Source organism: Hyperolius riggenbachi, chromosome 4 (assembly GCF_040937935.1).
Source record: "Hyperolius riggenbachi isolate aHypRig1 chromosome 4, aHypRig1.pri, whole genome shotgun sequence".
Taxonomy (NCBI): domain Eukaryota; kingdom Metazoa; phylum Chordata; class Amphibia; order Anura; family Hyperoliidae; genus Hyperolius; species Hyperolius riggenbachi.
The window spans coordinates 130836106-130860121 of NC_090649.1; the positions used below are offsets into that span (position 1 = coordinate 130836106).

Sequence of the window (24016 nt, forward strand, 5' to 3'; positions counted from 1 at the left end):
CCAAACTTAATATAAATGGAAAAAATATCCGTTTGACCTTCTCATTCGGCAATGAGATTCCTTTTTTGGATCTCCTGCTGAGAATTGAGGGCCAAAGGGTGGTCACAACGTCCTTTCGCAAGCCCACGGCTGGGAATACAGTACTGCATGCGAGTAGTCATCATCCGCAATCCCTAAAGAAGGGAATACCTTATGGTCAATTCCTTAGATTAAGGAGGAATTGTAGTAGAGACATTGACTTTAGGAATGAGGCCCGAATTATGTACAAGAGATTCCGCGAACGTGGATACACACATTCTATACTGCGTCGGGCACTAAAGAAGGCATGGAACCTGGACCGGCAAGAATTGCTGGCCCCCGGGGGGATGCCGCGAAGGGCGGAGGGGGAGGGACATATGTGCCTTGTGACCGGCTATGGAGCACACTGGGAGAGTTTACGAGAAATGCTGAATAAGTTCTGGCCCATTTTGACTTCAGATAAAGATGTTGCAAAAATTGTAGGTCCAAGACCCCTTCTTACAGCAAAAAGGGCACCAAACCTTAGGGATCGTTTGGTGCATAGTGAGTTGCTGAGGAATCCCTCCACATGGCTTGACCAGAGAAAACCAATGGGAATGTATAAATGTTCAAAATGTAAAATGTGTCCCTATGTGGATCAGACCGGTGTTTTCTCAGACTGCAGGGGGGAAAAGGAATATGCTATTAGGTCATTCATAAATTGTGACACTGAAAAAGTAGTATATATGATACAATGCCCGTGCGGCCTGAGATACATCGGCAAAACTAAAAGGGCCCTAAAAGAAAGAGTTTTGGAGCACTTCTGTAAAATTACTGGGGGAAAGGCAACAGGAATAATCTACGATCACTACAGGGATCACCATCAAATTAGTTTAAAAGGGACCTCGGCGAAGGGAATTTATAGTTTGAAAATTTCAAGTAGAAGGGGAGACTTTGATGAGGTCCTCTACTGCAAAGAGGCCATGTGGATCTTTAAACTTGGAAGTGTTTTCCCGGGAGGACTCAATGCAGAATTGGATCTATCCCCCTTCCTTAAGGTTAATAAATATGGATAACTGCTTGTCCCAGCGCCGGGGCCCCAAAGAAAAGTGACTGTATTAAATGTCCTAGTCAGGACTATTCTCAGGGGTAAAGCATGAGGAATGAATGGATCCGCAGTGACTCTGGTGTGCCATAAAAATAGACCTGTGAATGTGCCTTTAAAAATATATGCAAGTGATATTCTGCAATTAAGGAATCACAGCTATTTGACCAGTAAGGAATATGTGGATTGTCGACTAACTGGTTTGATCTGAAGCTATAATCTGATGGGATAATATCTATGTATGACAGGCAGTACAACTGCTGTTATACAATGGACAGTTTGGCCATAGGTAAAAGTGCGTTGATATACGGAACCCGTGCTCCCAGTGTTTCATCACAGTATTCAATTATGGTTTTGGACACAATTTACCTAATTGCTCTATTAATGATACCTGCTAAATGCCTATGCCGTTTGAGTATAAAGCTATGTGTATGGCCTTACCATGCAATACGTATCAGCCAGCCAAATCCCACACTTGGCCCGCCTCCTGAAGGAGCCGTCTACTTGGATTTTGAATGACAGGGCGAGTGAAAGGAGGGCGGAGCCAAGGCGGATACAAAGGATGGGCTGTTAGCAGCAATGGACACACCCTGATGAAACGCCCAATGAGGGCGTGAAACGCGTCGGTGGGCGGAGCTAACACTGGTGCGTGTGACGCAGCTCTTCCCCACACACGTTGCCCACGGACCCCGGGGCTGGCGTTCCTGACTTGCCGGTGTGCGGTGACACGAGGGGATTGGTGTCCGGTCCCAGCACACGTTAAGCAGGTGCAGAATGGTCTCAGTACCCTAATCCAGGAACCTACCTCAATGAACAGTGATGCAGCAGGACGGGTGAGATCGTTCACTACTGCCTTCTTATACGCAGCAGCAGATGAATTGTTGTATAAAGCTGATGGAACTTTACTTTGCTTGGCTCTAGTGCTTCCACGCTTCTGCATTATCCCACTGCTTCTTTATGTGCAGCAGCAGTTGAACAGGTGCATTAAGCTGATGGGACTGAATCTGGCTTGGCTATAGTGCTTCCACGCTTCTGCATTAATCTTTAGAGGGCCCCCCAACGTTGCATCACATGTGGCACAAGTATGTGAGGAGTGAGCAAGCGCGGATGCATGTAATGCTGTTTTGATGTATTTCCTGGCCAGGATAAGTTTACAGCATATTTATAGGTGCACCATATTTTGTCACACAGGCATACAGTTGCAAATGCTCCGCAATTGTTGTTTTTAATTGATTTGGGGCAGTATTTGTGATAATTGCTGTATTTATGGGGGATTGATGTGGATATTTATTGAATAAAGGTGGATTTTGATAAAATTGAGGTCATGCAAGCCTTCTAAAGTATGTCTGTTTAATGATTTACATATACCCCAGATAGCTACTGTAGTGGATAGTATTATGGTTCCTACACCCCAATCAAACTATGTTCTTGCTTAATAATAAATAGATCCCAACTGGCCCTCTTTTTGGAGGGACAATCTTTAGGTACTAAATCCCTCCATCCCTCTTTCTTTCTCATTTGTCCCTCTTTTCTACTTAAAAAAATGTGTTAATCAGTACAGAAAGTAAACTGATCTTTGAGAATAAAGTTTAGAGCATTTATACATATATTTGCATTCTTTAATTTTCATATACGGTATGCTATTATGAAGACAGATGAACCAGGATAGAAAGGACAAGTGTGGTTTGAATTAAAACAATATTTTTCTTACAAAAATTCATGGTATATGTGTGATTAGGGGTGTGGTAGGGGCGTGATTAGGGGTTTGGTTTAAGTGTCCTTTCTTATCTCAAAAAGTTGGGAGGTATACCTACCTTCAGTCACCCTCCAACCCTCATCACCCTGCACTGCTCCCCACCTCCGGTCACCCTCCAACCCTCATCACCCTGCACTGCTCCCCACCTCCGGTCACCCTCCAACCCTCATCACCCTGCACTGCTCCCCACCTCCGGTCACCCTCCAACCCTCATCACCCTGCACTGCTCCCCACCTCCAGTCACCCTCCAACCCTCATCACCCTGCACTGCTCCCCACCTCCAGTAACCCTCATCACCCTGCACTGCTCCCCACCTCCAGTCACCCTCCAACCCTCATCACCCTGCACTGCTCCCCACCTCCAGTCACCCTCCAACCCTCATCACCCTGCACTGCTCCCCACCTCCAGTCATCCTCCAACCCTCATCACCCTGCACTGCTCCCCACCTCCAGTAACCCTCATCACCCTGCACTGCTCCCCACCTCCAGTCACCCTCCAACCCTCATCACCCTGTACTGCTCCCCACCTCCAGTCACCCTCCAACCCTCATCACCCTGCACTGCTCCCCACCTCCAGTCACCCTCCAACCCTCATCACCCTGCACTGCTCCCCACCTCCAGTAACCCTCATCACCCTGCACTGCTCCCCACCTCCAGTCACCCTCCAACCCTCATCACCCTGCACTGCTCCCCACCTCCAGTCACCCTCCAACCCTCATCACCCTGCACTGCTCCCCACCTCCAGTCATCCTCCAACCCTCATCACCCTGCACTGCTCCCCACCTCCAGTAACCCTCATCACCCTGCACTGCTCCCCACCTCCAGTCACCCTCCAACCCTCATCACCCTGTACTGCTCCCCACCTCCAGTCACCCTCCAACCCTCATCACCCTGCACTGCTCCCCACCTCCAGTCACCCTCTAGTCCCATAGATCCCAACTGTCCCTCTTTTAGAGGGACAGTCCCTCTTTGGGAGCCCTGTCCTTCTGTCCCTCTTTCAGGACTTTGTCCCTCTTTCTATGTAAATATATCAATTTAAAAGATGGGAATAAAATAGGCAAATATATACATTTTTTAGTAGAGAAATATATATATATTTCTTATTTTCAAATTTTAATATGAAGGAAAATGCACCAGGATAGAAAGGACCAGGGTGGTTTCAATATTTCATGAGAAAAATAGGTTGGCTTAGAATTCAAATCTTTATGGTACGCGCGTGTGATGGGCCGTGATCAGGGGTGTGACAGGGCCGTGGCTTAAAGGGGAACTTCAGCCTAAACAAACATACTGTCATCAAGTTACATTAGTTAGAATAGATAGGTAATATAATCTAATTAACATCTTACCCACCCTGCTTTAAAAGAACAGGCAAATGTTTGTGATTCATGGGGGCTGCCATCTTTGTCATGGGGGTAGCCATCTTTTTGGTTGAAAGGAGCTGACAAGGAGCAGGAGACACAGTTCCAACTATCCTGTGTCCTGATTACCCCTCCCAGCTGCACACGCTAGGCTTCAAATGTCAAATTCAAAATGTAAAAAAAAAAAAAAATGCACCAAAACAGCAGAACGAGAACAACAAAACCAGAAATCCCATCATGCTTTGCACAGCATCAGGGGGAAAAAGCCTGGGCAGTTTTCTTCTGTGCAGCTAAAAATGAGGCTTGTATAAGGGAAACAAAGTTCTGATGTTGTGAAACTGTTCGACTCAGCAGCACTGAAAAGGCTTTGTGTTTATTTTTAGTCCGGAGGTTCACTTTAAGCGTCCCTCTTTCTCATCTCAAAAAGTTGAGAGGTATGCGGGAGGAGTAGAGCTTTGTACTATCAGTGCAATGTAAATGTAGCATTGAGGGAGGAGAAGGGAAGGTATAGCATGTGATGTGAGTACAGGATCTCTGCCTGTGAAGCGGCTGATAACTTCCCTCAGCACCTGGGAGCTGAGCTGTGCACACAGATTCTCCTGCTGCTACTGCATGTGTGAAGGGGAGGGGATACAGAAGACTGCTCTCTGTATTGTGATCACAGGGAGAGCGGCTGAGGGTATGGCTGAGCTGCAGCTGCCGGTAGAGTACTGGGGCATAGTGCTCATCTTCCCAGCTTTTTCAGGTAATGTGTGTACTGAGGTGCTGTCAGCACTCCCGACAGCCCACAGGGCTGGAACAAGGGGACCCTGAGAGAAAAGGGAAGGCTCTATAGGGCCCAGATCCTTCCTTCTCCACAGCTTTTTATTTTAAATTCACTTAAGATTTGCTTTAACTGCGCATCCACAAAACACTCCCGGCTACGGGAGAATGGCCCACATGCGCAGTAGCTCTGACTCCCGTGGCTGACGGAGTAGCATGGGAAGACAGCAAGGGAGCCTGTGGATTACAGGGGGCCGGAGGAAGCCCCAAGTATAAATGGTTGAGGTAGTTTTGTCTCAGGTTTCCATTAAAAAGAACTCAAGGGGAACCTGGAGTAAAATTAAAGGCATATTGAAGAAAATGGAAGCCTCTGTATGCTGTTGTACCACACGTTTAGAACCTAGGCTCATGTGCCCCAGGGGGTACTTCTTGATGGTTGTTTAAAGTATATCAAGCGCCCTGGAACCAAGATTTATCATTTTCTAGAGTTTTATTTGGTATTAAATAAATTTAGTGTTTTAGCTTATTAAAAGCAATAGTAAATGCTTGGAAATTGTTTAGAATCAATTATCTCATGTACTACGGTTAAATATTACTTTTTCACGGGGTACTTGATGTTTACTATGCTAGGGGGTACTTGATGAGTACAGGGCTTTAAAAGGGGGTACATGCTAATAAAATGTTGAGAAACACTGTTGTAGAGCATACATGTTAAACTATGGCCCGTGGGACAAATCTGGCCCTCAGAGTCATCAAATGTGGCCCTCAAGTGGTTTCCCCACTTTGCATTATGTTTGGCCTGCACTAAACCACCAGGGAACTTATATTGGGGCTAAAGCTCTAGATCACAAGGTAAGCCATATGGGGGAGGGAAAAGGAAAGCACTAGAAACCAGGGAACTGTATAAGGGAGGGGGGGGGGTGACTATACACCAGGGAACTGTATAGGGGTTGGACGGGAGCCACTAGACACCAGAAAAATGTATAAGGGAGGTAGGTGGTCACCTAGACATTGAACACTAGGACTAAGTCGTGGGCCAACCTCAATTTCGGCCCACTTTGACACCCCTGCTGTAGAGGCTTCCTAACTTGAATACAGTGTCCTCCTCCCTGGTGCCTCCAGAACATCCAGGCTCCACTCCTCTTCATGCAAAAGCACCGCCACACCTGCACTGTAGGCTGGAGCCGCTCGTACACGAGTGGCGCCAGCTTACTGCACAGACACGGCCATACTCACACAGGCACAGTACAGCTGTGCTCCTGCCTGAAGAGGAGCATGGACCTGATTATCATACCAACAAGCCCTTGTTGGATTTCTTTGGTCCTTTATTGCCAAGCACGTCCTCCCCCAGAGGATAGCGTGGGAAGCCTCTATAGGATCTAGAGGCCTACCTTCTTAGGCAAGTATGTTTTTTTTCTTAACCGGAGGTTTGCCTCGGGTGCAGTTTATGGCCTCTTTTCAATGGACTGCTGAACTACTTGTTTATCGAGCAGCTCAGCCGTCCGATTGGCTGCATGTAATTGCAGCCGATCAGCACTTGTGTGTTGTTACCTAACACTGCTGTTAGCTGGCCACATCATGTTAAACACGCAGAAGTGCTACCTCACAGCAAAATACAGTCATGTCCCATCTGAGCACAGAAACCCACCGTACTCAGATGCAACTATATGGGGGATATGGCGGCCCTGTCAACCGCCTGTGTTGAGGGGTATGAAGCGTGAGGACTGCCCCTTTGGGCAAACAAAAATGGGCATGTATGGTTGGAGCCCAAATTGATACTTTAGCCTTAATTCGGCTCTGCCTAGGGCCCTGTGTAGTGGTTACCCTTCAGGCAAAGTCCAGATGCTACTAATGACTACATCAGGAACATGCTTGATTAAGGATACTTTCACACCGTCTGCCAATATAATCGTAATGCAATGATATTGTAATGGTACGTTCACATTGATGTGTTAGCAGTGCGGTGCGATGGAATCTGTTGGTATTATGTGGTGCATTTAGTTCTGTACCGCATGTGGTGCATTTAGTTCTGTACCGCATGTTTTCTGCATTGACAGTTGCATACAAACATAGAAAGTATGCTTCACTGCGTCACACCGCAAGCATGTGCATACAATGCAACTTTCCCCTGTTGTGTATTCCCTGGATCACAACTCCTCAGTGCCTAGTTATTGATTTATCCTCTCCACACTGAACACCAGTTGTCTGTCTCCTTCTTCCTCATGTGATTGCAGTGAAAACCTTCAAAAGGTTTGTGTACAGTATATCCAGCCTTAGAAATGGCCCTTTCCTATCTTTCCGTTTTCCTGTGCACCAAACCCTCTGGCAGAACTGCAAAAAATGTTTTGCCCTTTTACTTGTAGAAAGCAGCTCGCTTCTGGTTTTTACGGCTTTAGTGTTGTAAGCCACTACACCTGCGTGGCCCTGGCCACACGTGTCCTCGTTCCCTCTGAGGTCGCTGGGAGGAGCTTCCTGTGCAGATGCAGTACGCCTAAACTTTTATTTTTCATTGGCAGTACGCCTTTAATGTGGAGAATTGAAATGCCGTAATTGGGAAAGGGGCACTGCAATTTTCATTACCTTGCCATGTCCTTGTGATTGTACATACACTTTGATACAATTTTTGGATTGCATGTGTGTTTGCTGTCTAGCAGAAAAGGGCCCTTTATTTTGACTGGTAACTTTGTTTTATACCCGTGGGAGAGATTTTTTGACTACCAGGTTTCCTGCCCATCACTCAAATGTTGCGAAAACTCCATTTCTGATCCATTGACTTCACACTGTTTTATATTCTATAGAGTGTGTGGCGAGTGAGGTGTGATGACGCTGCTGGATTTGACGACTCAGCACTCTTTAGTGATGAGCCTAAGTCAGGTGGCTCCCTATAGTCTGCAGCATGGAGAAGAATCTGATCTGTTCTCTGACTAGGCAGTGCTGGCACTAACCTGCCAGAATTGCCAGCAGCATGTGGAATGTGTAAGTCTGTGTGTTCTGCATTCACCGGAGCCATGTGAAGACTGAGACATTTTCACAGACCTGGGAGTGCTGCTAATCGCTGTTTCTCTAAAAACATCCAGTATCCTCAAGAGATAAAGGTGTTCACATAAACAAAACAACATACAGTAACTCATGCGGGAAGCCGTATCACACACACATTACTTTGGATGCTGCACAGCTTGTAATGGTGGTAACCAACTGAACAGTTACAGGGTCGAAAAATTATGCTTTAATTTTGCTTTTGAAAGCATTACGTCTGGTATGAATTCCAAAACAATTACAATCAGCACAGCACCATATCCAAAGGACAGGTTCTCCTTGCTATGCGCCCCTGGTAAATGACCTTACAGTACAGCTCTGGTGCCCATCCTGTGCCCCTTTAGAAACTACTAGCTAGGGTTTTTAGTGCCCAGGGACGAAGACTGGTTTAGCGCCTTTCCATGGTTAGGTCTATGGTGCTTGTAATGCCCCTGCCCCCCGGTTAACCGCTGTTTTGCCATTATAAACTCCGTTATCAGGTCTTGACTAATGGCTGCCGCATGCCCAGTAGCTTTCCTTTACCTGTGTAGAGGGGGGGGGGGGGGTCTTTCTATCAGTGAGTGGGGCATTTACAGCTAGGCGTCTCTCCTCCACTGGTGTATCTAGTTATCCTGCGGCCTCTCAGACCCCGCCCCACAAGAATAATTGTTCATTCTGCGCATCATAGTAGATATGCTGCAAGCAGCCACTGTGCACCCCTGAATCACTGTGCCCGGGGACATATGTTCCCTCTTGCCCCCCTTCCTCCTTAGCTATGCCTCTGTTCACATGGACACTTGCATGATGTCTTCTGCTGGCATCTGTACAGTATTGGCACACTCCAGCTGCATGCAGGGCCCATGAACGTGTGGTAATGCATCACACAGAAATAAACCAATTCAATTATTCCTGTTTACACTGTCCCCTTCTACATTGTCAGCCACACAGCAGACATGCATCTGTACAAGCCAGCCCAGCAATGTCACCCAAGGGGATTGTGTCCTCTTGTCCTCCCAACCAGAGTGTGCAGGGGGGGGGGGTCATGACAGTTTTGCTGGAGGGCCCAATAACTGTAGTTAATCTGCATGTACAACTAGCAAGAGCGTATGTACACAACTACTGGCATTCTGCTTTGCGTCAAAGATGCTAATATCCTGAGCCAAAATAAACCAAGCAGATCTATATAATGCAAGCTGTGTCCATCCCTTATGAGCACCATATTTTGGAGTGACATTTTGTATAATAGTTTACACAGACCTTATTTGCATTTGCAATTCGTGTTTTGAGGTTTTCTAGACAGACAAGCAGAATGCCAACTACTGTAACAATCTGTGAAGTCTCTCTCCTCACAAAGTTAGGTACAGAATCTATTGCTACAGTGGTAGAGTGTTCTGGCTACTTTTAAACTTTGTGTACCCAAGGTGACATGTGACATATGAGTTTTTTCTGCCTGAAAGACATGCTTGGCACTGTACATACACATAAATAACATTCAGATATGCTATAAAGGAATGCAGCCTAGTCTGACTAGGTCCTGACTAGAGAGAAACTGCGTTAGTGAGAATTATGCAAGTGACATCCCCTGCAATCAGAAACTGTTCTCTGCCAGGCAAGAGTTTTATAGCTACAGATAATAAAGGTCAATAGTTCATATTTTTTTTTTAGCTCTGGGACATATACTCCAGCTCCCTGCTGGACGGGTAGTACATCGCTGAATTTTGAATGATTGGTGCAGCGCATGTGCACCAATCTACATAGTTTTGTATAATGGCATTGCAACAGCTGATACTGTAATTTGCCTAAAAAAAAACGCATTACTCCAGGGTATAAATTGTTTCAAATAACTGTTATTAGTCACAAACCAATGAATTAAAGATTACAGCACTGGTAATAAAGATGTTTTGAATTATCAGCTCTGTGACGTCACCCTCCAATTCTTGTTCCCTTAATGGCCCATACTCACGGGCTACAATTGTCGCCGCAACACGCGGCATGCGCGTGTTGCGGCGACAGGTCGCCCGTGAGTATGAGGCGCAACACGGGCGTGCACCCCGAACCGTCGCTCGTTGCTGCTGTCGCCAGGCGATTGGCGCGGTCAATCGCCCGGCAACCGTTGCCGCCGCAACTGTCGCTAGTCCGCGTGAGTATGCGGACTAGCGACAGCAACCAGCAGGGAATACCATGAGCTTCCGGCGGGGGGGAGGAACATCAGCGACAGCTTCCTTCACGTCAGTTGCTAGGTCCCTCCGGCGTGTGTATACGGAGGGACCTGGCGACGAGCTGTCGCCGGCCTGTCGCGCACACGCTCCCGTGTGCTAGCGACAGGCCAGAAATGTTGCTAGTGAGTATGGGCCATTAGGCTCATACACATGAGCCACAGAGGTGGCTCGAGCCATAAAAACAAAAAAAAAGCAGCGACAGCTAGTCGCCAGGTCCCTCTGTGCATTAGCCGTACACACAGCGCACAGAGCGACACAGATTAGGCGGAAGCTGTCGCCGAAGGTTCCTTCCCCCGCCGGAAGCTCCATACATTGTATGCGGACTAGCGACAGCAACTCCATATACACACGGCGGACTAGCGACAGTGGCGTCGATGTTGCTGTGACAGCTGTTGCAGGCGATTGACCGCGCCAATCGCCTGGCGACAGCAGCGACGAGCGACGGTTCGGGGTGCGCGCCTCATACACACGGGCGACCTGTCGCCGAAACACGCGCGTGCCACGTGGTTGCGGCGATAGTTGTAGCCCGTGAGTATGAGGCTTTAGCCTCAGACCCTGAGATAATCCTGAAGGCAGAATGCAGCAGTTTTCCTGCAGTGCTGAATACCAAAGTAACCTGGATTGGTTTTGTGAGTCAACACACGGTAACAATTCTGATTGTATCGATTGTACATACAATGTCATATAATCTGCAGTTATTGGGTTGCTGCCACCAATTCCCATTTTAGTGGGCGAATACACAAATCTAACCCTTTTTCCTACAGGATTAGCTAATTCAACACCCTTTCTAGAGATAATATCAGCAAAATATAACAACTATTTTTATTATGGTACATTATACTAGGAACATGGAACTCTCTGCAGAGATGTCAGAACAAGCACTTTTAGGAAAATAATGCATACATTATTTTTGTAATCAAAGACTTTAAAATAAAACTTAATCCCTATTATTTTACTGTTCCATTTCTGTATTCAATCTAAGTGAAAATCACTGGATAATCCCTGAGACTGAAATAGAAGATAAAAAGTTCTTCTGGTAAATATGCCAAAGTAATTCTACATACTATCTGGACTTACCAAGGACGATGAATGATGGTAAGCCTAGATCCTTGATGGAATATGGATACTGGCAATGGACGAATTCCATCAACTGCTTGTATCCAGCAGTTTTAACTCTTTCTCCACTGGAGGGTGGAGATGGTAACAAGAGATGATAGCCAGAGGACAGATTGCTAGGATTGGGGGCGAGGTCTGGCCCCTTGCCTTAGGGAGAGAGTTTGGCATTTCCTCAAATAATGCTTAACTCGTTTGTGGGTATCTAAAATGGTTTTTATAGCATATGTTGGACTCCAGTAATAATAATAATAATAATCCGAACATTTATATAGCGCTTTTCTCCTGTTGGACTCAAAGCGCTCAAGAACTGCAGCCACTGGGACGCGCTCAAGAGGCCACCCTGCAGTGTTAGGAAGTCTTGCCTTGAACTCCCTACTGAATCCTGGCTAGGGTCAGTACCTAGTCTCCCATGCCAAAGGCGGTGCCCTTAAGCATGTTAGTTTCAGCGCATGATGACAATGGGTACCAGTGGTTGGATAGTGTACTGGTTGGTATACCACCTTCTGAGAGGGTATCTCAGGCTGGGAACCAGCTATCTGATTAACAATTCCCTAGACAGAAAAGGTGTACTGAGCTTGTCATATTACACAAAGTGAATTGTAAATGGCTGGGCCCAAGCAGTTCTAAAATCTATATAATTCCACATGATGCCATACATTGATGTATATCAGCAGAGGCATAGCTAGACATTATGGGGCCCCATTGCTTAGCAGTATTTAGATGGGGTCATCATACCTGTCTTGAGAAATGCCAACCTGCCCCTACCCTATGGGATATGTGTTGACTAACAGCGGTGCTCGGATACCCCTTTTCAAAATCCGATTCGGATCCAGATATCTGGGTATCCGGATCAATTCGGATATCCTATCCGGATATCCAGGATATTGGGTTCGGATATCCGAGTTTACTCGGATACCAAAAAGTTTGGATTCGAAGACCGGAAGTGACCTGAAAATGGCTTAAAATGCCTCCAAAAGTCTCTTCAAATGGCAAAAACCTTTCGGAGGTGTCTCTCTCGCTCTCTCTCCGGGATTTTTGCCATGGATAGTGCTATTCGGATTTAAAAAAATATCTGATAAACTATCCGCTTGGATTTCAGATGGGAAATCCGAGTTTGAAGTTGGTCTGAATAGCAATTCGGATTATTTGGGTAGTTCGAACTTAGTTCAGATATGCAGATACCCGAATATTGGATGAGCACCACTGTTGACTAACTGAGCATTGCATAGGAATGAACAATGCCTACTGAAAATTGTCTGTGGGCACTGAGATAATGAGGGTGGAGAAACACAGGAAAATTAATAGTTAATACATCACTTACCACTTGGCCCCCTATACTCCAGGGCAGTTCCTATGGCTGATAAACTCTGCTATGGCTATTGCTATGCCCCTGTATAAGGGACACTGCTCTCGGAAGCTCTTGGCTTCTAGAGGACAGGCCTGGCTACTTGTTGTCTTTTTGCCATTAATAGTTTTATGAAGGGTCTCCTTTCTGACTTGGCTATTAGGATCAAGGAATGTGAGGTGGATCAATCTCATAGGAACACTATTTCAGCCCAGAGCTACAACCATTCCCTAGAAAGGGCAAACACTGTAAGCATGATTGAGCTTGGAGTGTCACTTTAGATTTTATGCATTTTTTTAAGCAGTTTATTTGATTGCGCAGCTGGAGCAGGCGAATTTGTGACATTTATTACTATTATGACAGGATAATATATTGGTAATAAAATGGAAGGATGGATATACGTAGGTAGGAAGCAGTTTCCACTTGATCTGCACTGTTGTATTATTTTTGAATAATTGCCATAAAAAGCACCGATTGGTGGATTCAGCACCTGTATAAGGAGCTGACCAGAATGCAGCAATAGACCTACTCTGCTACACTCTATATACACAGCTTTGTATAAACAGTGAAAAAAGTGCAACCACTGAGAGTGACAGGCAGTGTGATAAGACAAGTGTATCCCCAGAAGGAGAACCATTGATGTTCAGAGTATAGTGACAAGGGGTCCTACTGTGGAAAGATAATGTCCATCTGTCCTCCCTGTTAATTCATTGTGATTCCCTTAGGACTGAGCTTCCTCATGGAAATCAATAGGTCAGCCAATAGGACGGCCATCCGACTGGTATTGTTAAAAACATCTGATCTGCATGCTTGTTCAGGGTCTATGGCTGAAAGTATTTGTCCTGCTGATCCTTTGCCTCTGTCAGGTAATAGATTTAAAAGTATGCATCACCTGCAGTGTGCATGCTATGCATTACCCTGACGGAACCCGCTGCACCACACCCAAACTTAAAGAGACTCCGTAACAAAAATTGCATCCTGTTTTTTATCATCCTACAAGTTCCAAAAGCTATTCTAATGTGTTCTGGCTTACTGCAGCACGTTTTACTATCACCATCTCTGTAATAAATCAATGTATCTTTCCCCTCAGACTTGTCGGCCTGTGTCTGGAAGGCTGCCAAGTTCTTCAGTGTTGTGGTTCTGTGATGCATCTCCCCCCTCCTGGCCCCTCTATGCACACTGCCTGTGTGTTATTTAGATAAGAGAGAAGAGAGAAGCTGCTCTAAGCAGCTGGATAAATCGTCCTCTGAGCTGGCTGGGCTTTCACATACTGAGGAATTACAAACAAGGGCAAAGCTGTTTGCAGGAAGAAAAGAGCAGCCTGAAACTTCAGTGCATGGGGGAAAGAAACACACAAATGATCTCTTGAGATTCAAAAGGAAGGGTGTATACAGCCTGCTTGTGTATGGATGTATTTTCTATGTGTGGACATACTGTACATCAACCTACTTCCTGTTTTGGTGGCCATTTTGTTTGTTTACAAACAAACTTTTTAAAACCGTTTTTAACCACTTTTAATGCGGCGAGGAGCGGCGAAATTGTGACAGAGGGTAATAGGAGATGTCCCCTAACGCACTGGTATGTTTACTTTTGAGCGATTTTAACAATACAGATTCTCTTTAATGAAATTGAATCCCAACATACCATAGAAATATTTGTGTTGCAATGGACATAAAGTTCATTTCACACTGCAGGCATTGTGTTCTGTTGCTTTGAGAAGTGGTATGTTGAAAGCAATAGTTTTGAATCAGGTACAGTGATCTATGGAGCGAGTAGATCAAACCTGCCAGAAACCTATTTCTATTGAAGGGGTGATTGTTGCTAAGAAGACCATGATTTTCTATACGCCCATACTGCATTGTGTGATTTGTCAAATTCCAAAATTCCCTATCGCATATTGATTAACCCCCTTAAGCTAGCCAATATTGGCCCAATGTGGAAAGTAATCATATATACTCATGTTGAGGCAGGGAACTGCTGTTCTCGTAAAACCTCCAATCTTATGAGACATGTTTAACAAGGTACTCACCTAAAGAATATGAGGGCTGTAAAATGTCCATGTCATAAATGCAGCAGAAAGATTATAATAGTCTACGTTTGCTCCAGTGGCGTAGCTAAGGAGCTGTGGGCCCCGATGCAAGTTTTACAATGGGGCCCCCCATGCACTCTATACATAGCAATTGAAACGGCGCACCAAAACCTGCCAATGGCAACTACAGTGTCAGAGGAGCAAGAAGGGGATGGGGAATAGTTTGTTAAGGATTACCACTATTCAAAGTATATATATATACATGATTATTATGAGCACAGGACCGATATAGAGCTAATACTGTAGTTGAGGGAGGGCCATTCGGGGCCCCTCTGGCCCAAGGGCCCCGATGCGGTCGCTACCGCTGCACCCCCTATTGCTACGCCCCTGGTTTGCTCTTTGTTGCCTGCTCTTTACTACCCTCCTAATAGTGGGCTATGATTGTCCTCTATGGCAAGATGCAAAATATGATGGGTTGCAAAATTTTTCATTACACCGGAATCAGCAGTGTATGGCTGTGTAGGTGTGGCTCCTCTCTGTTAACACGCCTGTAATTTTTTGCAACCACAGATCCCATTGAGCAAGAGGGGGAATTGTTCCCTCGGGGGGGGGGGGGGGTTTATTAGTTGAGCAAGAGGGGGGATTGTTTCCTCCGGGGGGGGGGGGTTATTAGTTGAACAAGAGGGGGGATTGTTCCCTCCAGGGGGGGTTATTAGTTGAGCAAGAGGGGGGATTATTAGTTGAGCAAGAGGGGAGAGTTCTGTGTGAGAATAGGGTTTGGTTGGGTTGCATTTTCTAATACAGATAGGTTGAAGTCAATGGTTAGGTTGCACTTTCTGATAGCTATACCTATAAATAAATGCAACTGGTTGCAAAATCTGATAAAGTTGCAAAAAATGTCACCACACTGGCAACATATAGTGCTTTGATATGTGATTATGATGTTAGCTGCAGGAATAGTTGTGACTTCCCACCTCCATGGGCTACAATGTTCTAACACCTTTCAAAGGCACTGCTAGTGGGAACTAGAGGTAGAGCCAAATTATGAGAATAATCTGTGGTCCAGTAACAGTGGCTACAGCCCATAATAAAAATGACTATACTACTGTGTTAAATACTTTTGAGGTCTGCAAATTATGTGCAAGCTTTAAAATGTCGGGTGACATGTTTAAACCTCACCGCCCCAACGGGACACAGGATTTTCATCCTTGAATTTATTCAGACAGTTTTGTTACATAAAATCCATTTTGCATCCAAGGCACTCACCAAGGGGCATGAATAGATTTTACTTCCAGGTTTTCATTGTATAGTTTGAGCCTTTCAGACTAAAATATTAAGAAAACATGTTCTGTCAATTAGCATAAAATCTAAAGATTGACACACATTTTATTTATTTCTCGATAAATGCTAAAATAACGATCTTTTTGCAAGGGTTACCATCGCACTGTCGTAGTACTACTACGGTAGTAGCATCAATTCCTACAACCCATAGGTGAGGAGTGTAAGGTGGGAGTTTCATGTTCATAATGCCACGTTCACGTTGCAAGGAATAGTGAGGCACCTTTCTGTAGTGATGGTTGATTGCCGTACCTGACAATATTTAACTTATGTTTTGGGGTAAACGGTTGTGCCTTGGTCTTCTTTGGCGTTATAGAATGGACTAGTCAAAATTAAAAACTTAAACCACTTTTCAGCACTGCAATTGTAATAAGGGAAATCTCAGGCCAATTGAGACAGCTTTCCTCCAGATGCTTCCTTGGGGCCTAGCAGCATTCTTAAGGCCCTGGTAAACGTGAAATAGCACATTAACATGTATAATATATGTTAATTATATCAAAATGTTTATAGATTAAAAACTTAAGCAGACAGTGATGTTTGTGAACAGGCTACAATTTTCAGTTTTTGCTTGTGGGCAAAAAAATATATAATGGTAAGTTTAACAAAGAACACCTGAAGTGAGAGGTATATTTCCTTTTAAACAATGCCAGTTGCCTGGGAATCTTGCTGATCTGTTTCAAAGTGTGGCCAGTGTTTCAGGTGTGTGATTTAGACACTACTGCAGCCAGTCTTACGCATGCAGCTAATTCAATCACTGACCAACAGGGATGAGCAACGGATGAAATCCGAATGAAAGTGTATAAGGGTTTACTACATTAAGTCAATCAGCTCAATTATGATTGTCAGCAGTGATGATCTCCAGAATGCTACCACTTCCATGTAGTATATCAGGCGTAAGTCAAAAACATCTGATCTACTTGCTTGTTCAGGGTGTATGGCTAAACAATGCAGATTGCCTGCCTGTCATGGAAATGCTCTGCCTCTAATACTTTTAAAGTGAATTAAATATGGCAGCTTCCATATCCCTTTCACTTCAGGTTCCCTTTAAGCTACTTTTACACTGTAGTTCCAATTCCCAAATGGATGCAGTGAGGAACCTGATACCTGGGGCGTCTGACACAGAACTGCACCTACAATGAAACAGCACTTCAATTAACCGCCTTTAGGTGGCAATATAGACAAGCGAATATTCAGAAGAGTAAAACTATTTACCACCATGGAGAGAATTTGAGACTCATATTTTATGGAAACCATTGATCTTCGCATTAGTTGTCTATTTGACTGAATAACTTTTGCTATGAACTATAAGGTGTATAAGTAATATGGAACTGTTTAGTGACCTGGAACTATTTTGTGTTTGTACAGTAAACAGTTCCATCCTTCTGAATGGCACAGGTGCTAGATACAAATACCACTTTCATTTATATTAAGCAGTCTGGGGAAAATGAATAATAATGTTACGTATTGTCATCTCTTTTCTCACGGCTCTTCTGTGACAAGGTGCAGCAAAGCGATTGGATACCAGGCAAACGCAATCGCAAACATAAGATGCGGATCTGGCACGTCAACGGCAATCAGGCTGTCAAGCCTGGAGGTCTTCATAGGTGTTGGCTCTCATGAAAAGAACAATGCTAAGTATGCTCTCTGATAAGGCCTGTGTGGTTAATTGGATCAAAAGAGTCCCTTTCCTGGCCAGTGACACCGAGGTGTGAAAGCTCTCCAGCAGTAAGCAAATGGAAAGTGCTACTGCCTTTTGAAGAGACAGGATAAACTCAGGCATTCTGGTCTCATGCTGACTCCATCAGGCAAAAAATCATACAGTATTCATTTTCTCTCTGCTTCTATTTATGGAATACCGTAGCTTGGATAGTTACGAGAGTTGTATCAGTGGGTTTGTAGTGTCTTGCTGAACCTTTTGATACCGGTCTTAAGGGGCAAGGGCTACGCTACAGCCAAGTTATTAAACTTCTCAGGAACTGGACCCTCTACCCTAATCAAGTCTGATGTCCTAATCCGAGGGAATGGTCATAGGATAATATTCCTCAGAGAGAGATTTAGGTTTAAACTTATCAGCGCAAATGTGGCATTTATCAGTTGTGAATTACAGCTTTTTATAACAGGAATGAACTGTGATTGGTTTGTGAACTGGAGGGGGCTGGCTTTGTTCCTCCCCCAAAACTAGCTTCCATAAAACCAGGGTGCATACAGGGAGGGGCAGTCCTCTAAATCCCATCTTCACGAGAGCACGCTGTTGCTAGCCAGAGGACCATGTGGTTAGCGGCCATCTTGTCTGAACTTTTCTCAGGAACTTTACAAGTTTGCTCCTGAACTGAAACAAATGTCCTTTCTATTTCCATGAACTTAAGTATTTTCTTCCCTTATTTTTATTTTCCATACTGTGCTATTTGTTGATTGTAACTAATAAACGACGCTAATAATTAATATATACAGAAAATAGAGACAATTATTGATATTGCATTTATATGTAATTTATTTGTTCGGCTACACCTATTATTCAGCAACACAAAACCGAACCCTGGCTTCTGAAGAGTCGCTACAATTGTTGATAGCTAGATAAAATAGTGTGTTTGGCTGATTCTAGACCTGCAAATAAAACGGTTAGTGTGTAAACTGCCACCACCTCGGTTCCTCTACCCTGAAATAGTTTGTTCAAATGGGACATATTTGTATTACCGTAACTCACAAGCTCCCGTCTAGTCGGTCTGCTGCCAAAATCCCAACGGTCTCTGCGCACCGATTGTGACCACAGATTGTATGGTCTGTGTGCTGAAACCGATTGGAAGGCATTGTGTGGTCCGGCCACTAGGGGGCTTGTGATAGCCCTCCCACAGGATTGTAGCATGATGACGCTCCTGGTAGCATGTGGGGCACAGTACAGGCTACTTTCACTTGTAGCGCAGATCAGAGCGGGCCTACTCGCTGTGGACAGTGCCACGTCTTACTTAGCATCATGACCGGACCGGGCCTGTCTGCCACCTGAGGAAGTTGCCTCGCTCGCAGAAGTCTAAGGGCAGAAACAGGAAGTGAAGAGAGTGCCTGGCCAACCTACACTGGGGGCAGCTGTACCTGGCTAACCTATACTTGGGAGCCCCTACACCTGACATCCTCAGTATAGGTAGGTAGTTTGGGGGGGCTCATGGCAGCTATAACTTGCGGTGCACATTGTCTGAAACTGTGCGATCATTCCAGTATGGGGGTGGGGGTGCACCCCTTCACAAATCTAGAACCGTTCTCAAAAAGTCTAGAACCGGCCCTAGTTGGGTCACTCGCATTAAATATGCAAGTGGCTTATAAGAGCCAATCATGAAGCCTCTCTTCAAAATGCAGCCAATCATGATAACTCCGTGGGCGGGACCTGCAAACTTTCTGGTCACACTTGAACCACTCACAGGAAGCAAGTGGCTGCCTCTATTCAGTGACAGCTGCAATTTTTAAGGAGCCCTGGATACTGTACCAGTGATTTAGGGTTGCAGAGCCAGGCTGGACAAGATATATTTTAACCTTGTAGTTCCATTGAAGGTACAGCACTTGCACATTTGGTGAAGGACAGAGTTGGTCCTTGTCCTAGAAATGGCCCAGCATGCAGGGTCGGGCTGGGACACTAAGGGCCCACCTGGAAAGTTTCAGCCTGGGCCCCCCCCCCCCACACACACACACGCACGGGCGCACGGGATCGCCCACCCCACCATTTTGAGCTCACTCACGCATGTACTACAGTTGTTAGATTATGGTAGGGAATAAAGTTTATAAATACATCAGAAATGTTGCACTTTATTGATTGTGAGCACTTCTACTGGTCTCCTTATTATGGAATGTCCTCAGGAGTTGACACATGTGGCGCGCGCAGCATACACAAAATAAGTAGTGGTGCTATTGACAGAGACAGGGTTTGACCAGATAAACTTCAGATAAATAACTAGATAAAATATCTGATGGCATGTGACTGACTATTTTGATTGTTACAACTCTATTTTTATTGGGCAGCATGTGATTACTTGATGAATTAAGTAGACAGATGCCTTAAGATATCAAATTACATAAATTAAATTGTTAGTTTATTGAGAGGCACCAGGGTGGACTTATCTATAGGCACATGGCTACTAAACAGACTTAGCTAATCCTTTTATTTGGTGAACATGGCTATCAGTATCAGGTAGAAAAATGTGCCCCTAGATATTAGGTAGCCACAGCGGACCTCCAATTGCTGGCTGGGTGCAGGGTGCTTGCTGGGTGCTGGTTAGGGCAGTGTGCAGGCTGAGTGAGGTCTGTCACTGCACCCAGTCCCTGCCACCAGATAGCGTGTGTGGCCTGTGACTCGTCACTTCCGCATTTGGAATCTGTAGAGCACAGATTGCGGCGACAGCAGTCATTGACCTCTGACGTCACTTCTGCATTTGGAGTACATTGAGTACGGATAGTGTACGCGGCCTGTCACTTTGCTGTCACTGCGATCTGGGGTCTGCCACAGAAGGGATTCGGGCCAGGCTGCATGGAAGGGGGGGCCCCCAGGTGAGGGAGGGGGGGGGAGACTGCCCCCCTCCCCGCTGCTCCACCTTCCAGCGCTGTGCTCTGTGACCCTCCTGCAGTGCTCGGGGCCCCCAGGGACCTATAAATCAAGGGCCTACCGGGCAGAATCCTGAGCTTCCGCCAGCTCAGTCCGAGCCTGCCAGCATGCCCTGGTACATTCTTTACTAATATCAGACATTTCCTGGTCCCTTGGAGTTTGCTGCAAAGCGGTTTACGATAATGAGATGATTAGGTTAGATGCAGTAGCGCGTCTGGATTGCAGTGTGTTTGTGATACGCTTATTTCAAGAATCCTTTTGGGATACGTTTTCACTGCTGCTTGCTGCTAAAGAGTGATGCTACGTACACACATGCGACAACGATCGTTCGTTGAGGACGACGAGCGAACTTTTAATTGACGAAAGAACGACCGAAGTAAAGTTAGTTGTAAAAAGTGTGTAACGATCACATCGTTAGAACGAACGTTACACCACGTAAAGCACTTAATGCGCCTGCGCATAAAATTGTGAAGTTCCTTGGAGAAAAAGTGAAATACGCATGTCCAGCCTGGTACGAACGATCGTTTCCAACGATGTACCACTTTTGCTAACGATCGTCGGTGGTAAAAATCCGCCAAGACAGAACTTTGTTTTGTAGCGATTTGCCTCGTTCGTCGTTTGCCTTAATAGTCGTTGGTTCGTTTTTTGTAACGATCGTCGTTGGTAAAGATCGGGGAACGATCGTTACAAACGACTATAGTCGCATGTGTGTACGCACCTTGAGATCAAAAAGTTCTCCTCCAAGGCTTAGGTTAGATGCAGTAGCGCGTCTGGTAGATCTTGCCATTTAAGCCAAACTGGACAATTAGATGTTTTAGTGTGGTGAGTGTTGTATCGTTTTGACTGATAATGAGATGATACTGTATTATGAGTGCCTGGGGCAACCTGCTGTGTCTCTAGTGTGCTGTGATCCCATTCAATCATTTCTCCACTTCAGAAGAGAACTAAATCATAATCAGTAAAGTGTGATACTGTTTTGCCAGTATCGCGCTAAGCATTGGAGGCCTTCTGTTATGGGTAGAGTTCTGCCAGTATAGGGTTTGGAACCTTGATTGGACCTTTTCAACTGCCAAGCAAGCAGCATCTCCCTCCTTTGCCAAACACCACCCACTCCACCAGTCTGCCGGACTCTGTCCTGGCAATATAAAATATTTTACATTTATTGGAGGAACCCCTCCCTTCCTTTCATATTTGTCAGCAGCCTTTTTTTCAGCTGCATGTTATTTAATTCTTAGATTTCAAAAATAAAATCTATAAAGTGGACCCAAATTAAAAAATACATTTTCTAAATTAGCAGCTCTGTGAGGCTATTCTATCATTATGAGTGGGAGGCATCCATAGATCTTTAACTTGAGGTTGCTCCAAATGTTCTCTGTTTGAGAGATCCTGCAAAGAAATTCAAGCAGAAACTATCAAAAGAAAACTCACAAGTACAATGGATGCAAGAAGCTACAATCAAATAAGGGGTCCTATGTTCTCTTTTCATAACTAGGGTTATACATATGAAGGGTGAAAAGCATGCACTGAAACACTCCTTCAAGCCTATGAACATTTATCTTTGGTTGCACCTCTCTGACACCTACAAACATTTTTTTTTAATTCAAAATATTTAGTTTGGCCAAACTCGTGGTGTGGCCTCCATCCTACCCAACCTAGAAGTGGACCCAATGACGCAGGTGATAAGGTGATCGTTTCCTTTTATACCAATAGCAGCCACTGGTCCCTGAAGATGTGAAAATGGTCAGGTTGAAAAGTATGTGGAGTTTGAGGTCAAACCGCTCTATTCCCATGATTCCAGCCCAAAACATTACTCCACTACCTCCTTGCTGACATTAGTTGCAGCCTTGTTGGCATATGTTGGCTATTAACCATCCACCTTTCCATTCATCTGGACCACGAAGAGTTGCATGGCACTAAGGGTGCATACACACATCAGACTAAGGTCTGTGATCTTTCATTTTCCAAAGACTAAAGGTGAAAATTTGCATACACACAACAGTAGACTATAGTTTTGTGAGCTAACAGTCTTCTTGCAACTGTTTCAACTTGTTTGATGTTTCTTTTTGCAGCTGAGGTTGGGTATGGTTGAATAGGTTTATGCACTAAAATCTTCCGCAGGACTTCCGGAGGCATCAGCAGCTTCGAACATTTAAGTGCAGGATTTTCCAAATATGTGTTTGTAATGGCATTTTAGCAACTAAGCACCAGTTCTATTAATCTGATGTATTTGTTTAGCAGAACCTTTCCTCATTTTGCTTTTTTTTATACACAAACCTGTGTGTGCTATCGGGCACAAATCTTTTAATGAAATGTAAAGATGTTCATACCTTGGCTCACAGTCCCTTAAAAAAGGCCTTGGACATTAAAAAATAAAGTTAGGAGGAAAGAAAAAAAAAGAATTTCAATAGTGAATGACTGCAATAATCATTCATATAGAGTGCATGAGCGATGGGGGCGCACAATCAGAGCAATGGCTTTTAGTGCTAGACGCGAGTATCAAATCTTTACGTCCAAACTAGTTAAAAACTTCTTGTATCTGGAGGTATCACTTTGTGAAGCAAGCACCAAAATGTACAATTTACTCTGAAGTTATTTAGTTATTAACTATTCATCCTTTCCACCCCCAAAGTTAGAGACTTTGTGGAGCCACCTTTTTTTTTTGACAAATTACTATCAGCAGGCTTGCTCAAATCCGAATTTGGGAGATACCAGGATAGTTCTATCCGGATATCTCCCAGTAAAGCTGTGTGGGTTTTTTTTCAATCTTACCTGTATGACGTCTTCTTCTGTTCATACGCGTCGCCTCCCACGATGCGCTCCAAGCACCGGTCACGTAACTACAAACACTTCCTCCTTCCGGGTTGAAGGAGGAAGTGTTTGTAGTCATGTGACCGGCGAATGCGGCGCTTGTATCCAGATGTCTCCCAGTAAAGCTGTGCGGCTCCAATTATCCGGGTATCTCCTGAATTCGGATTTGAGCAAGCCTGTCTATGAGCTTGCCACTGGGATTTTTGCCTATTCCTGAAGGTGAAACTGCTCCTGCTCCTTCACGTTGGATGGTTCGCTTTGGAAGGTTTTTGGTTGTCAACAGCAATCTTCAAGTCCGGAACTCAGCCAGATAGCGAATCTGAGGTCAAACTCTTAAAGGGAAACATTATAATGTGTTGAAATTTCCTAGTCAACCATTTGAGTGTTGCTTTAGCAGTATGCTTCGGGTCATTGCCCTGCTAGAAGGTGAACCTCCCTCCTAGTCTCAAATCACTCGAAGACTGACACAGTTTTTGCTCAGAAATATCCCTGTATTTGCTCCAAGTTGAGGGAAAGATATGGTGGTAGTTTCACAGTCCCCACAACATGATGCTGCCACCACTGTTTCACTGTGGCAATGGTGT

The 24016-nt window shown here is 44.9% G+C and overlaps 1 protein-coding gene across 2 annotated transcripts in view; it reads left to right on the plus strand.

Annotated features, from left to right (window-relative positions):
• The window catches only part of SNORC (secondary ossification center associated regulator of chondrocyte maturation), a 66538-nt gene that overhangs the window by 32912 nt on the left and 9610 nt on the right, over positions 1–24016 (plus strand). The window contains exon 1 of one of the 2 annotated variants that reach the window (XM_068279198.1): positions 4791–4960. The exons of the other annotated variant lie outside the window; for it this stretch is intronic. Coding sequence (XP_068135299.1) covers positions 4828–4960 — 133 coding nt within the window. The 5' untranslated portion in view covers positions 4791–4827. Of the gene's footprint in view, positions 1–4790; positions 4961–24016 lie in introns of those variants that run through there. 2 annotated transcript variants of the gene reach the window in all.